The sequence below is a fragment of the Oryx dammah genome, unplaced genomic scaffold, assembly GCF_014754425.2.
Source record: "Oryx dammah isolate SB20612 unplaced genomic scaffold, SCBI_Odam_1.1 HiC_scaffold_5, whole genome shotgun sequence".
NCBI lineage: Eukaryota > Metazoa > Chordata > Mammalia > Artiodactyla > Bovidae > Oryx > Oryx dammah.
This window is the reverse complement of record NW_024070189.1, coordinates 26,549,055-26,566,532: the sequence shown is the minus strand read 5'-3', so window position 1 is coordinate 26,566,532 and position 17,478 is coordinate 26,549,055. Positions and strand designations below refer to the sequence as shown.

General features: G+C 36.4%; 1 protein-coding gene across 2 annotated transcripts in view; it reads right to left on the bottom strand.

The window, feature by feature from the left end:
- The window catches only part of EDIL3 (EGF like repeats and discoidin domains 3), a 467,856-nt gene that overhangs the window by 39,566 nt on the left and 410,812 nt on the right, over window positions 1-17,478 (bottom strand). For both annotated transcript variants that reach the window (XM_040239416.1, XM_040239417.1), the window contains one exon: window positions 13,602-13,757. In XM_040239416.1, the coding sequence (XP_040095350.1) occupies window positions 13,602-13,757 (156 nt within the window). The remainder of the gene's footprint in view (window positions 1-13,601; window positions 13,758-17,478) is intronic.

Genomic DNA, 17,478 nt, shown 5'->3' with positions numbered 1-17,478 from the left:
AACCCTTTTCAAGTCATATGCAAAAAAATAAAATAATTTGAATAAACCTGATCAAGAAGGTGAAAGACTTATATGCTAAGAAATATAAAACATTTATACAAAATTGGAGATGATTCAAAGAAATGGAAAAATATCCTATGCTCTTGAATTGGAAGAATTAATTTTGTTAAAATGGCCATATTATCCAAAGCTATCTGTGGATTTAATGTGCTCCATATCAAATTATCCATGACATTTTTCACAGAGCTAGAACAAATAATCCTAAAATTTATATGGAACCATGAAAGACACAGAATTGCTACAGCAATCTTGAGGAAACAGAACAAAGCAGGAGGCATAACCCCAACCAGACTTCAGGCAATACTACAAAGCTACTCAAAAACAGTAATCAAATCAGCATGATTTTGTCACAAAATTAACATATGGGTCAATGGAACAGAATAGAGAGCCTAGTAATAAACCCACACACCTATGGTTAATTAATCTTTGACAAGGGAGGCCAGAATATACAATGGTGAAAAGACTGTTCTCTTAGCCAAGTGATAAATCAGTGAAGTTAGAACATATCCTTCAACCATACATAAAAATAAAGTTGAAATGGCTTAAAGACTTAAATATGAGACACGACAGCATAATATTCCTAGCAGAGAATATATATTCTCTGACAAATCGTACTAATATTTTTCTTATGTAAGTTTCTCAAGGCAATATAAAGACAGAAATAAACAAATGGGAGCCTAATCAAATTTAAAAGCTTTTGCACAGCAAAGGAAAGGATAAACGAAATGAAAAGACAATCTACAGATGGGGAGAAAATATTCACAAATGACGCAACCAACAAAGGATTAATTTCCAAAATATATAATTGAATAACAAAAATATAAACAACCCAATAGAAAAATGGTCAGAAAACCTAAAGAGACATCTCCAAATAAGACATACACATGGCCAGCACTCACAAGAGAAGATGTTCAACACTGCTATTTATAGCAAAAAGCAAATCAAAACCATTAAAATGTCTACAAATAAAAATGTTGGAGAGAGTGTGGAGAAAAGGGAACTCTCCCATGCTGTTAGTGGGAATGTGTGTTGGTGCAGCCACTATGGAGGACAATATGGAGATTACTCAAAAAACTAAAAATACAGTTGCCATACAATCCATCAACCCCACACCTGGGCATATATCCAGACAAAACTCTAATTCAAAAAGTTACATGAACCATTGTGTTCATAGTGACACTATTCACAATAGCCAAGACAGGTAAAAAGCCTAAGTGTTCACTGGCAGAAGAATGGATAAAGAAGATGTTTTACACACACACATATATATGGAATATTACTGAGCAATGGAAAAGAATGAAATAATACCATTTTCAGCAACATAGATGAATCTAGAGATGATCATACTAAGTGAAGAAAGTCAGAGTAAGAAAGACATCATTGATGTCACTTTTATGTGGAATCTAAAATATGACACAAATGAACCTGTCTACAAAATAGAAACAGTCTCATAGACATAGAGAACAAACTTGTATTTGTTGAGGGGGAGGGCCCTATGGTAGGGATTTGCATTGGGAGTTTGGAGTTAGCAGATGCAAATTACTGTATATAGAATGGATGGATACATAGCACGGTCCTACTACAGAGCACAGGGAACTCTCTTCAATATCCTGTCACAGACCATAATGGAAAAGAATATAAAAAATAGCATATGTAAATATTTAAAAATTAGGTTAAAAATAAGATACAAGGATATTGTTATAGCACAGGGAATATAGCCAGTATTTTTAATAACTTAAAATGGAGTATAATCTACAAAAAATCAAATCACTATGTTGTAAATGTGAAATTAAAAAATATATATATATTTTTTTATGTCAATATTTTTAACTGATGCATAGGATCATAGTTGGTCTAACATTTGATAGTCCTCACAGTAGTTATCCAAGAATGAACTAAATAAAAAGTAATTCTTTTCCATTAAAAAATATCTTCCTTATGCAACTGTGCCTCATAATACAGAAGTCAAACATGAACATGAGACATTCACAATTTTCAGTGAGGAAATTTTTATTAATTTTTGGTGAGTGATGGTGGATTAGAAAGACAAAAATCATGAAATTTTAAGTTGTCTGGTATTTGAGTATTGGGATAAGTAAGACCATAAAGCCAGTAATCATAAAAAAATATTATTTTTTACTGATGAACATTTTACTTGAATAACTATGTAACATATTCCCTGTGCTTTTCACACATTTTTGTTTTTATTCATGCAGAAACATCTGTTGACTAGAAAGACTATATTGTTTCAGACTTTAAGGTAGTTTATCAAATTTTTTTAAAATAAAGAAGTTGAGTTTTATACATAAATGAGACATATATAATTAACACAAAGAACAAACATATTCGTTCCTCATTCCTGCATTTCTCCATATTGTTTTCTCTTTTCCCTATAAACTGAGAATAATGTTCCCCAGCATCTGTGCTGGGATGTTACCTCTCACTAAATATGAGTCATAGTGGCGGGGATGTTTTTCCTCCTCCAACCCACTCCCAAATTGGTGAGTTTTATGGATCTTGTACCTGATGTTTGATTGCTTTTTTTTTCGTCTATTATCTGATGATACGTCCTTAGGGAAGCACTCTGCTTTCCCTTTTTGTTTTAAATGAACACTAAAACTCCAAATGTCTTCTAAGATATTTAAACACTTCACTGGCCAGAATTAACCACATATTTTACATTGCTAGTTTTTAATATTATAGAATGTGAACTGACATACAAAAGAGTTTTCTTTGCAACTTCAAAATTGATCCAGGGAGAAAGACAATTAGGTTTCTAATTCTGTCTCCAAATAAGCCTAATGTCTTTTTAAAATTATCGAGCGCCTTATGATACACTGGCCCGTGACTACGCCTGTGGCTACTCTGTCACTCCAGCTTGTCCTTTACTTCTAACAGACAGGTAGTTACTAGACTGTACACTTGTAGTTCCTTACTAACTAACCCTCTCCCTGTTCATCTCCATCCCACAAGCCCCATTTCCTGTTCCTTTCTTTCTCTTCTGCTCTTAAACTCTTCATCACCCTAGGTTCAGGAACAGACATCGTTGAGTAGGCAGACCATCTGGAGCTTGTGTTAAACATGGAAATGGAAACAGAGGTCTTCTTACAGATGATCCAGCCCTTTTGCCTCTGGACTTGCATCTGGGCTTTGGCCTTGTTTCTGACCCCAATCCCCCACATCACAACTGACTTTAAGTGAGTCCCCATTATGTTCTTTATGTACCATGAACAACTGCTTTCATAGTGCTCACTGGTGAAAATATACTACTTTCTGAATTTAAATTTGTTCACTATGGCTGCCCTTTCCCAATCCAACAGGCAGACCTTGCTCTGCAAACAACATCCCCTTTGATGAATCAGTTCTTCACTGGAATACTTTCTGAGATGTGGTCTTCTTGGTCAGTGACCAAAGAAAAATTTACAGGGATCCCATATTTATGGCACGATTTTAAAAGCTATATAAGGAATTGGGTTTCCCGGGTGGTGCTAATAGTAAGAATCTGTCTCTCAATGCAGGAAGCACAAGAGACTCAGGTTTGATCCCTGGGTCTGGAAGATCAACTGGATTAGGAAATGGCAACCCACTTCAGTATTCCTGCCTGGAAAATCCTATGGTCAGAGGAGCCTGGAAGGCTACAGTCCATGGGGTCACAAAGAGTCGGACACAACTGAGCACACAGCACACACACATAAGGAATTAAGAAGAGGTGGCAAGGATATACAGAAGAACTGTACAAAAAAGGTCTTAATGACCCAGTAAACATGATGGTGTGGACACTACCTAGAGCCAGACATCATGTAGTGGGAAGTCAGGTGGGCCTTAGGAAGCATTACTAAGAATAAAGCTAGTGGAAGTGAAGGAATTCCAGCTGAGCTATCTCAAATCCTAAAAGATGATGCTGTGAAAGTGCTACCAGCAATATGCTATCAAATTTGGAAAACTCAGCAGTGGCCACAGGACTGGAAAAAGTCAGTTTTCATTCCAATCCTAAAGAAGGGCAACATCAAAGAATGTTCAAATTACTATATAAGTGTGTTCGTTTCACATGCTAGCAAAGTAATACTCAAAATCCTTCAAGGATTTTGAAGCCTAGGCTTTAGCAGTTCATGAACCAAGAACTTCAGATGTGCAAGCTGATTTAGAAAAGGTAGAGGAACCAGAGATGAAATTGCCAACATTTGCTGGATCACACAGAAAGCAGGGAAATCCTGGAAAAACATTTATTTCTGCTTCATTGACTATCCTAAAACCTTTATTGTGTGGATCACAACAAACTATGGAAAATTCTTAAAGAGATGGGAATACCACACCACCTGACCTGTCTCCTGAGAAACCTGTATGCAGGTCAAGAAGAAACAGTCAATACCAGACATGGAACAATAGACTGCTTCAAAACTGGGAAAGGAATACATCAAGGCTGTACATTGTCACTCTGTCTATTTAACTTATATACAGAGTACATTATGCACAATGCCAGGATGGATGAATCACATACTGGAATCTAGACTGCAGGGAAAAATATCAATGACCTCAGATATGTAGATGATGCCACTCTAATGGCAGAAAGTGAAGAGGAAATAAAGAGTCTCTTGATTAGGGTGAAAGGGGAGAGTGAAAAAGCAGGCTTCAAACTCAACATTCAAAATCTAAGATCATGGCATCAGATTACATCACTTCATGGCAAACAGAAGGGGAAAAAGTGGGAATGGTATCTGGTTTTATTTTCTTGGGCTCCAAAATTACTGTGGATAGTGACTGCAGCCACGAAATTAAAAGATGCTTGCTCTTTGGAAGAAAAGGTATGACAAATCTAGACAGCATATTAAAAAGCAGAGAAATCACTTTGCTGACAAGACAAATATCCATATAGTCAAAGCTATGATTTTTCCAGTAATCATGTATGGATGTGAGAGTTGGACCATAATGAAGGCTGAGTGCAAAAGAATTGATGCTTTTGAATTTTGGTGCTGAAGAAGACTCTTGAGAGTCCCTTGGACATCAAGGAGAATAAACTAGTCCATGCTAAAGAAAATCAACCCTGAATATTCACTGGAGGAACTGATGCTAAAGCCAAAACTCCAATACTTCGGCCATCTGATGTGAACAGCTGACTCACTGTAAAAGATCCTGATTTTGGGAAAGATTGAGGGCAGGTGTAGAAGGGGGCAACAGAGGATGAAGTGGTTGCATGACATCACCAACTCAATGGACAAAGTTTGAGCAAACTCTGGGAGATGGTGATGGACAGGTAAGCCTGGTGTGCTGCAGTTCATGGGGTCACAAAGAGTCAGACACAAATTTGTGAATGAACAACAACAACAAGGAATTACAGGGCTTCCTTGAATTTTACAGTTAGTGTATATATTGAAATAACTGAACTTTTAATCTTTTAATCACTTAATTCCATGCAGTTTTTATTGCATGAAAAGTGGAATTGTAACATTAACTATTACCTCCCTCTATCTACATGCAGGTCAGGAAGCAACAGTTAGAACTGGACATGGAACAACAGACTGGTTCCAAATAGGAAAAGGAGTACGTCAAGGCTGTATATTGTCACCCTGCTTATTTAATTTATATACAGAGTACATCATGAGAAATGCTGGGCTGGAAGAAGCACAAGCTGTAATCCAGATTGCCGGGAGAAATATCAATAACCTCAGATATGCAGATGATACCAACCTTATGGCAGAAAGTGAAGAGGAACTAAAAAGCCTCTTGGTGAAAGTGAAAGTGGAGAGTGAAAAAGTTGGCTTAAAGCTCAACATTCAGAAAACGAAGATCATGGCATCTGGTCCCATCACCTCATGGGAATTAGATGGGGAAACAGTGTAAACAGTGTCAGACTTTATTTTGGGGGGCTCCAAAATCACTGCAGATGGTGATTGCAGCCATGAAATAAAATGACATTTACTCCTTGGAAGGAAAGTTATGACCAACCGAGACAGCATATTAAAAACCAGAGACATTACTTTGCCAACAAAATCTGGCTAGTCAAGGCTATGGTTTTTCCAGTGATCATGTATGGATGTGAGAATTGGACTGTGAAGAAAGCTGAGCGCTGAAGAATTGATGCTTTTGAACTGTGGTGTTGGAGAAGACTCTTGAGAGTCCCTTGGACTGCAAGGAGATCTAACTAGTCCATCCTAAAGGAGACCAGTCCTGGGTGTTCATTGGAAGGACTGATGCTGAGGCTGAAACTCCAATACTTTGGCCACCTGATGCGAAGAGTTGACTCATTGGAAAAGACCCTGATGCTGGGAGGGATTGGGGGGCAGAGGGAGAAGGGGACGACAGAGGATGAGATGGCTGGATGGCATCACTGACTCGATGGAATTTGGGTAAACTCCAGGAGTTGGTGATGGACAGGGAGGCCTGGCGTGCTGTGATTTGTGCAGTCGCAAAGAGTAGGATATGACTGAGTGACTGAACTGAACTGATCTACATCTACTCCTGGGCAGAGATATTTAATACTATTCAAAATTTAAAAGTGTCAGCTCATCATTGAACTTTATATTCTGCCAGAATATGAATATTCTCAGGTGGTGTCCTAAGTTTCAAAATCCTATAACACTTCCATTTATGTGAACATAGGCAATTTTGTATTCTTTACACCAACTATATAGTAGTCGGGTCCCACAATATTGAATTACAACAAGGGAAGAAAGCAGATAAAATTGTAAATAACAGCTGATACCAGATGGTGTTTATTTAAATAACACTGTACTTAAATTCAGACAATGCTGAAACTATATCCTTGTCTCTTTAACTTCCAATTAAGTCACTCACCAGATCCCCGAGTAAGTACACTACTGTGTCTATATCACGAATCTCTAGCAAATAGGGGCACAAGTCACTTGCTAGTTTTAAATTCAAGTGTTTTGTGTGAAGTCAATTAATCCTTGGAAATCAGCTTTTCTTTTCCTTCCTGCCTTATTTGAATACAGCAAGAGGACTCTGAATGAATGAGATGAAGGGAGTCCATGCAAGATGGAGAGATTGCCCTTGATCTTGCTATTCCAAAACATGTAGCTGGTCTTCCTTGAAAGACTAATTCACCCCTTTCATTTTATCCTGCTAGCATCCTCCTCATTGACTGCTCCTGAGGATTCCTTTTATTTACTTCCTAGTGAAATGAAGCAGGACCTTCTTTTCCTTACTCTTCATGTTCTCTGCCTGCTTTTTTTCTGTGGAAAAACTTTAGCCCAGACTAAGTTTAATCAGAAGTGAGACAATACAGGAACAAAGGAAAACAGTCAAAAGAGACCAAATACTAATAACGTTGTCATTAAGTATAGCCCTTCAGTTCCTCCTCAAGGGCTATAGATAATATTGAGCTGTACCTTATGAGTTGTCTTTTAGATGCTGAAACTCGCACTAGCCATGACATAAGCTGCCACAATTCCAAGAACTGGCCTTAAGGAAATGAGAACAAACCAAACACAGAACTGAAAATTAACTGTACCTGAAATAATCAAGATGATGCTGGTCAGGTCACCAATGACCAATTTCAAGTCAACTGTCAAGAGTTGACTATTGTTTCTACATGTAGCCTTCTTCCTCTGCTAAGCTGCTGCCGCTGCTAAGTCACTTCAGTCGTGTCTGACTCTGTGTGACCCCATAACAGCAGCCCACCAGGCTCCCCTGTCCCTGGAATTCTTCAGGCAAGAACACTGGAGTGGGTTGCCATCTCCTTCTCCAATGCATGAAAGTGAAAAGTAAAAGAGAAGTCGCTCAGTTGTGTCTGACTCTTCGTGACCCCAGGGACTGCAGCCTACCAGGCTCCTCCGTCCGTGGGATTTTCCAGGCAAGAATACTGGAGTGGGGTGCCATTGACCTCTGATTGTCAGGGCAGGAGTTGGCCTTTGGACCAGCATAAAGCAAACTTTCCTTTCCATCAGTTCTGCCTCTTTATTGTTTTTTTTTTTTTTTTTTTTTTGAGTGGCAAGCAGCTGGACTCCACTTTTGGTTGCACTTAGGCATTCTTCAGGTTCTAAATTTCTGGTCCAAATCAAATTTCAAAGGAACAGCATGGGTATTGACTGCTGGAATGATGTCTTCTTCAGTTTGCTTCACTGATGAGCTGGACTTTCAAGGCTTTAAGTATTCAAATTTAATTTCAGCTACCTGGGAGTGCTAGCATCAGCAGGAAAGAGAGCATGCCCTGCGGCATTTGTAATTACTCTTGGATTTGAATATACTCTCCGATACAGATTTGCAGGCTGTATTAATAAGGACTGTTATGCTATTGCTTCTCTTTTTTCACACTGAGTTGAGAAAAGAAAGGCAAGAGGGAAGGACAAGGAATTTTTGTTTCTATTGGAGAATCACAAACTTTTTGAAATGGACATCTGTGCTACTTCTTTCCTAGAGTTGTTTTATCAAATAATACACTGGGTAGAGGATATTTTGATTCTTTAAAATAAGCTGAATGAATCAAAGTTTTTCCATCTTTCCTGAGTTCCTTATTAGGCTGAGAGTTCTTTGAGCCACTATGTCATATTCAGACACCCACCCCCTGCCCCTGCCACCTTACATATGGCATGGAGGAGACAATAACTGCAGAACACGTATTTCACATTCTTCTAGATGCTTTCCCAGAAAATCTGTATTCCTAACTACTTAAATCTATTTAAATTTAAAATTTGTTTAAAACTAGTACCTGTTACTTTCTGGTGTTCATAAGAGAACGGGTAAACATATCAAAATCTAAACCTGCTTTTGGAAGCACCAATTCATATTGATTTCTACTGACAAATTAGAGGCCAAACAAAGCCCTAAGGAATAAGTTCCATTCTCATTAGAAAAATACAAAACTGCATTTAGTTCAGAAAGCTTAATTTGAGTTTTGGTATTGATTAGAGTCATCTTTGCTTATTATTTAAATTAGCTTAGGCTTTTGTAAACATTTAAATTCCCAGAGCCTCCCTGCAGAGTATGAGGCAGAGCCCAGAAAACTGTGTTTCTTAACTAGCTCCCCCATGAGGGTTATAATCAGAAAATTTTGGTAACTACTGAATTAGAAAGTTTGCCAAGTTGCGGAATAGTTCTTGATGACTATGCGGAATTCATCTTTTTAAGAACCAAAAAAAGCAGGGTTTAGGATTTTCTTTTACAGAAAACCCAGAATGAAGTTGCAGTTTTTTAACTTATGTTTTTTTTTTTTTTTTAAAAATAAGGGGATTTTTCAGGGGAGAGACAAAATAGACTATTACGAGCATTTTTTTCTTCTCCCAAAGAAGAAAGCTCCCATGGTGTAAATTCAGGTTTACTTAAAAACCATATTATGACTAATATATTGGTTGAGAAAACCAATTTTCATTTCTACTTTTTCCATAGAAGTACTCTTCCTGAAATTTATTATTATTTTGGCTTCTAACCTTAAAAATTAAATACAGAAAGTGTCTGTCAAATTTTGCAATTTTCCTGCTAAAATTTGCAGTAAAACAGCTCCAAGAGTACAAAAACAAATGTCACTTTCATGAGAGCAAAGGAACATTTGACTTTTAAATGAAAGAATCTGAATCCATGTTGGAAAGAAATACAAAATTAAATGTTAGAAAATATTGTAGACTAGAAAGAAAAAATATTGATAAGAATGTAGGGATTGTACTGAGAGAAATATTATCACATGATCCATAGCAAAAGATTTCATGTAGAATTTTGTTCAAAAATAGAATACTAAAGTCAATTCTTAAGAAAGCTCAGAGAAGGTAAATGAGAAAGTGACATTTTAATGACGAGAACAAGGCATGTCTATTCTTGCAAGTAACTTTTGTTGTATATGTACACACATAGACACACGCACATTCATGCATATATTTAGATACTCCTATACATTGGAAAAGACTCTGATGCTGGGAGGGATTGGGGGCAGAAGGAAAAGGGGATGACAGAGGATTAGATGGCTGGATGGCATCACCGACCTGATAGACAAGAGTTTGAGTGAACTCCGGGAGTTGGTGATGGACAGGGAAGCCTGGTGTGCTGCGATTCACGGGGTCGCAAAGAGTTGGACACGACCGAGTGACTGAACTGAACTGAACTGATACATATACATCGAATTGATTGAACTGAAAGTCACTCAGTCATGTCCAAATCTTTGTGACCCCATGGACTCTCCATGGAATTCTCCAGGCAAGAATACTGGAGTGGGTAGCCTTTCTCTTCTCCAGGGTATCTCCCCAACCCAGGGATTGAACCCAGGTCTACTCGCATTGTAGGTGGATTCTTTACTGGCTGGGCCACCAGGGAAGCCCACTCCAGTACTCCTGCCTGGAAAATCCCATGGACGGAGGAGCCTGGTAGGCTGCAGTCCATGGGGTTGCAAAGAGTCGGATACGACTGAGTGACTTCACTTTCTTTCTATACATATACATAATTTTTCCTTGTCATTGTTTTCATGACATTAATCCTGTTTCTAGATCTACATTAGACTTCCACATCCATAGCCCCCAAAATTGATTAGAGGAAGTGTTGGGTAAAAACAGAAAACAAGATAGGTAACTTTCGCGAATATTTCCTTTGAAATGTGCATATATAAAACATTTCACAGGCATACGTTTTGCCGTGACACATTCATTTATTATATTTATTTGAATGAAAGCTTGTGGTTGACTTTATACTTGTAAGAAATGAATTTATTGAAGACCTTTTCCTCTTATGGCAAGTAACCACAGAAAACAAGATATAAATAATAAGAATCAAGAGAAGATGGTTTATTCAACTTCAGAAAAGTTAATTGCTGAGTTGTGTAGGACCTCTTGAAAGAAGAAAAAGAACACTTCTATAAATATATGAAACTGAAGTGGCAATCCACTCCAGCACTCTTGCTTGGAAAATGCCATGGATGGAGGAGCCTGATAGGCTACAGTCCATGGAGTTGCAAAGAGTCAAACACGACTGAGCAACTTCACTTTCACACTTAATTTCCTAGTATTAATAGTAATACCAACACAAAACACAACTACTTGGAGATATATATATATATACATATATATATATATATATACACACACACACATACATATAAATATAAAAACATACTTTGATTAGTGTGTGTGTGTAAGATGCTTGTATTTCCAAGTGCTAAAAGAACACATGCAATCCATTTTCTCACTTATTTTATACAATTCCCTTCTCTGTAGGAATGGAGATGTTTATGCCGTATATGTCCTTCTTATACATAAGGTATTTTTTTATTATGAGAGTAACTGCAGCATTCTTATGTTATTGGTTTACTGGTGCTAGTTGCTTTCTTTGGTAATAAATAGTGAACTTATTAAGGTTTTTCTTCAATGTACCAATCTATAATATTAAAAACAGAACAGCTAAATCTAATTTTAAAACTACTAGTTATATTGGCTGAGTTTAGCCAGCTGTCATATTTATATTACAAACTAAAACAATCACTAAAATATAAAAAAAGTTATGGCAAATAAGTCAACAAATGAAACACAATGGAATCACTAAAAAAATTCAACTAATTCAAAAGAAGGCTGAAAACAGGGAAAAAAAAATGAAAGAAAAGATGAGATACATAGGAAATAAATAACAAGATGAGATTTAAACCCAATCACTTCAATACTCATATCAAACACAAATGGTCTAAATGCTCCATTGAAAAGCAGAGATAGTTGAATTGGAAAAAAGGAAAAAATCTTATGCTGGATAGAAAAAATACATTTAAAATACAAAGCAGAAATAGTTAATAGCAAAAAGATGGAGAAAAACATATACCAATGCACTACTAATCAAAAGGAAGCTAGAGTACCTCTATGGATAGAAGCAAAGTACGTTTCAAAGCAGAAATACCATGGGGAATTAAGAAGGTCCTGTTCTAATGATAAAAGTTATTTGATCAAAAACACATTACAACCCTAATGATTCACATATTTCTTAACAGACTTTCAAAATACATGAAGTAAATACCAATATAACTGCCAGGAGAAATAGAGAAATCAACAATTAGGGTTGGAGATTTTCACATTACTGTCTCTGTTACTAATAGTACAAGTAGATAGAAAATCAGTAAGAATATAGGAAACCAGAACAACACTATCAAATTACTTGGCCAACTTGACATCAAAATTTTATGTACATTTTAGACTGAGATAATGAAATAAAATGAATTAATACACATATGTCCAATATATCAATTAATGAAATTTAAAAATTATTCACAAATAGTTAAATCATATGCTTAATATAAATGGAGATAATGAAGTACTTCATGAGCACAATAGTTTACACCTCTTCCCTAAATTGGACTACATAAGGATTTTAATATTACAGATATATGCTTTTCAGTGAATACTGCATGAATTATAGATGAGAATACTTACCTTAAAAATAATTTTAAGAACTGTATAATTTATGAAAAATTACACCTTACAGAATATATTTTCACTCTCTACACATAAAAATGCCTACTGTAAAAGGTGAAAACAGGAATTGAAAGAGTTATTTGCTATAAATTATAGCAGATATTTGTCTACACATAAAAAATTTGAAGACATTTTACAAAATATTCAATATTCATTCAATTGAAGATGCCTCTGATTATAAAACATGCCATTTTTTATATTCTTCTAGAAAATAGTAAGCTTCCAATTAAATTGTGATATTGAGATACACCAATTTCTGAGATGTTAAAGCTCAAAATATGTGTGTTTTCTGAGATGTTAAGTGAATGTGTCCATCCTGAGATGCTAAATGGGCATGTTCTGAGATATTAAAAGGTAAGTAATTATGGTTTTTGTAATCTAAAACTAAAAACACATCTCCCCTAAAATGAATTTCCTGTTAATTAAATTCAGACTTTGTAGACCTATTGAAATAGCCACTCTGGTCTTAGTATTTCTGGGAAAATTAAATCTTCTACCTTGGATATTTGAAGAGAGAAAGATATTCCCAACCTTTCTATTGGTTAATAACAAACAACAGTAAGGAAATAAAGGTGTTACAGAAAATGGAAAAAATCATTATTAACCCAGAAATGATGAATTTGAATGAAAGTATATTATATTTCCTCCCACATCACTGAACTAAGATATTTCATTTCTACTGATGTGTTCAGAAAGCTATATTTCTTGCACAAAAACTCTAAGCAACAAATTCAATTTCATTAATGTAAGGCCATGTTTTAACATTCGATCCAATTAACTATTGATAGTTTCCTTGAGCACTTTCATTCTCCAAGGTCCCAAAGACATTCAGGCCATCAAAAGCTAACTAAGAAAAGATGTTCAACACACTAAGAACTTTCTTGGAAAAATAATTAGAGATTTTATGGTGCAGTTTAGGTATACAAATATATGTTGATTATTTTAATATTAAAACATTTTATGGCTCAAAAATTAAATCTACAAATTAAAACACAATCAAAGAAACTGAATGAGAAACAATGAATTAGTAATCAAATCTGTTTGCTTCTAATTATAATTCTACAATCCCTAATTATCAAAATAAGGAAATTAAAAATGTTAAACAATTTGCTCCTCTACTTCTGCATGTCATAAATCACCAGAATGACTTACCTTATCTTTTCTTTGTTTTTCATCCTGGTATACGGTCCAGTGTTCTCCATCATTGCTGTAAGCTAGTTTGTAGGAGCCTACAAACTGCACATGACCAAAATCTTTAGCTCCTTGTGTGATAATGCCAGTCACTTTGGTAGGGACTAGAAGATCCACCTACAAAAAAGAAAAGACATCATTTAAATGCCACAATAGAGTCTATCATAAATTTGTAATTCTTTTGAACTAAGGAGATTAAGAAATATAAAGGCTAAAGCCAAAAATCCACTTGATTATTTGTATTTTGAAATAGATGACTGAGTTTATTATTGGCTTGTAATTTTGATTATGCCAGTGGGTAAAACTAGTTTAAAATTTGAACAACTACTCTGAGCAGTCATTTCATTCTACCATTTAATTTTATATTAAGTTGATTCATCTAGCATGTGGTTTTTGTGTAACTGAGATAGTACAGAACTGGCAAGGCTGACCTTCTTGAGACTGATCATTTTCTTCCGGAGTTTGTGCTTATAATTCAATTTTCTGACTTTACTGGACACTTCAGTAATAATAAAGATAAAATTTTAGTTGGTCACTTCAGTAATAATAAAAATAAAATTGTAGTTGTGATCACATCACAAAATATTTGATGTTTTATAATTAAACTTAAAAAAAATCAATTTCCATAAATTTTAATTGGTTCAGTAATAAATACCTGAATAATAGCAATCATGTGAAATGCCAGGCTGCATAAATCACAAGCTGGAATCAAGATTACCAGGAGAAATATCAGCATCCTCATAATGCAGATGATATCACTCTAATGGTAGAAAGCAAAGAGGAGCTAAAGCGTCTCTTGGTGAGGGTGAAAAGAGGAGAGTGAAAAAGCTGGCTTAAAAGTCAATATTCAAAAAAACTTAAGATCATGGCATCCAGTCCTATCACTTCATGGCAAATAGAAGGGGAAAAAATAGAAGCAGTGACAGATTTTACTTTCTTGGACGCCAAAACCACTACAGATGGTGACTGCAGACATGAAGTTAAAAGACATTTGCTCCTTGGAAGGAAGTCTATGACAAACCTAGACAGCATATTAAAAAGCAGAGAAGTCACAGACAAAGGCCCATATTGTCAAAGCTAATGGTTTTTCCAGTAGTCATGTATGAATGTGAGAGCTGGTCCATAAAGAAGGCTAAATGCTAGAGAACCGGTGTTTTTGAATTGTGGTGCTAGAGAAGACTCTTTGAGAGTCCCTCGGACTTGTAAGGGGATCAAACCAGTAAATCCTAAGGGAAATCAATCCTGAATATTCATGGGAAGGACTGTTGCTAACGCTGAAGCTCTAATACTTTGGCCACCTGATGGGAAGAGCCGGGAAGAGCTGACTCACTGGAAAAGACTGTGATGCTGGGGAAGACTGAAGGCAAAAGGAGAAGAGGGTGGCAGAGTATGAGATGGTTGGATGGCATCACTGACTCAATAGATGTGAATCTGATCAAACTCCAGGAGATAGGGGAGGACAGAAGAGCCTGGATTGCTACAGCTCACGGGGTTGTAAAGAGTTGGACACGACTTAGTAACTGAACGACAACAAATAGTAATCACTGTCCACTGAAAACCATATTTTAGACAGTTACAATCCTAAAACTGTTGAGGGAGTCAAGTGTTCTTTTAAAATGAGGGAGAATTAAGATGCATCAATGGCATGTGGGATCTGTACTCATAATGTGCTCACTGTTGCAAGATATTTATTAAAGGGCTTAAGACTCATTGTGACTTAGTAAACATTAAATTCTTCAAATGCAACACTGAAATGCAAAAGACAGGGGTGATTTTCATCAAAGAAGACTACATAACATTAAGTAGTTTTCCCCTTTTTGTTCTCTATTTCATGCATCTTTTCTTATGTCTTATGATGCTAATTAACCTAAAAATTATAGGAAACTTTGTTTTCCATGTGGACAATTCTTATAAGACCTTTACCATTTGTTGTCTTAATGTTCTTTGATCTACAGCTTCCTGTATTCCTACAATAGCCTACTACTTCTTCCTGCTTCCTATGACTAAGTACCCTGGTACATCCTTGATCTTATCTTCTTCAACTGTCATCATTCCACGTGTGACCTCAGTGGCTTTCAACCACTCTGACCTCCTGTTTCTATTTCAGTTTCTCCATTCTGAGAGATGTACGGAGCCACAAATAGACAGTCATGGGTCAGACAGAGGCCATGCCTAAGAAAAGGGGACTAAGGAGAATGCACTGAATAGACCATATTTAGTGATATAGATGCTTACCAAGAAGGATATGAAAAAGTTCCCAGTGTTTCCTGGTATAGGAATATATTTCTAAAAATTCACATGGGCTTTTTGCCCACTTTTTGGAACATTCATCAATGACATCAGGCTCAAATTGCACAATGGATTAAGACAGAAAACCACCTAATGCTGCCTTAAAATATTCTAGAAAGTTTATAAAAAATATAAAATATTTGTTGTTGCTGTTTTCCAAATAATATATTATGTCACCTAAAACATCTTGTGTGTCCTGCAGCAAAGAAGGATGGCAAAATTATGGTATCCTGGGAAGGAGAACTGTTGCTGCCGCTATGATAAATGCTTTGTGGTATGTCTTCAGTGACTCCTCTGAACACTCTTGTATGGCAGGGTATCATCTCCACTTTAGCGAGAACAGATGTCTATGGAGCTAACATGACATGTGACCCAAAGATCAGTGGTCAGTAAAGGGAGGACCCCAGATTCAAACATGTCTTTCTGAGTTGAAGTTCTACCACATGCATGGACTCTCATGCAATAATCTCATTGCATTCTCTTTTTCAGAAATTTCTGAAGAGTCTCAAAGCTTTCTTGCCACACTCATCAAGCATAAAGGCACTCTAAGCTTCAAACAAACAACAATTCAGGCTTTACAATATTAGGAGAGCCCTGTCTTTAAACTTTCATTTCCTCTCTGTTCTTTAGCTGTCTGAATGGATTGCTATTGCAATCCTAAATCCAAATCTAATTGTGCAGAAACATCTAGGCATAGTGGCTGGTCTTCAAAGTGCTCTTAATGTTGCTGACAATAAATGGAAAAAAAAAAAAGAAAGAAAGATCTTACAGTACTCTGAGTCACTGTGTTGTCATCAAGGTTGTAAACACACAAGAACTCAAACCGTCACAAAAATACAAACACCTCCAGTGGCTTCTTCAGTGCTTAAATGTAAGTACTGAGCTAAGATGATGTAGTGAGGAATCTTGTAGCATCTTTTGCAGTGGTATTTCTTAAAGTCACGGTTTCCTGCTGGGTGGAGATGTTTTCTCCTTAAGTTGTGTGTCTTGGCTCTTTCTAACAGATCTGTTTTTCTCCCAGTCTAACTGCTCCCCTTCTCAGCTTTTTTTTTTTTTTTTTCTGATCAAGAAATGTTTTTCTTTTTTGTTCCAACTCCTCGATTTAAATAGTCAGCAATCTGTTTCAAGCTGGATTTTGTCCTAAAATTTGTTACATTATAAACTTAGAATACCAGGCCTAAGCAAACCTTCTTTCCACATAAAAATAATCAGCATCCCACACTTCACATGAGGTTGCTGCAACAGGGATATACATATTTCACTCCAAGACATTGCAAGGATATATCACTCTTGTGTTCAGTATGCAGGGTGATTCCAGAAAAGCCCTCTATTTTGGACCTATGCCTATCCCTGGCCCAGGACCACTCTGCCCTCTCACAGAGTTTTTGAGCTAAAGTTGTACTCCAAACATGCTTCTGCTATTTTAGATCCTCACCTCCCAAGGCTTGGCTGAGATATAACAGGTTATTTAGGGGACTAAGCTGGCACATGGGTAGGCTGGCACTGCACCTCATATCCAGATCTGTATTAAAAGTGCCTAACATGTAAT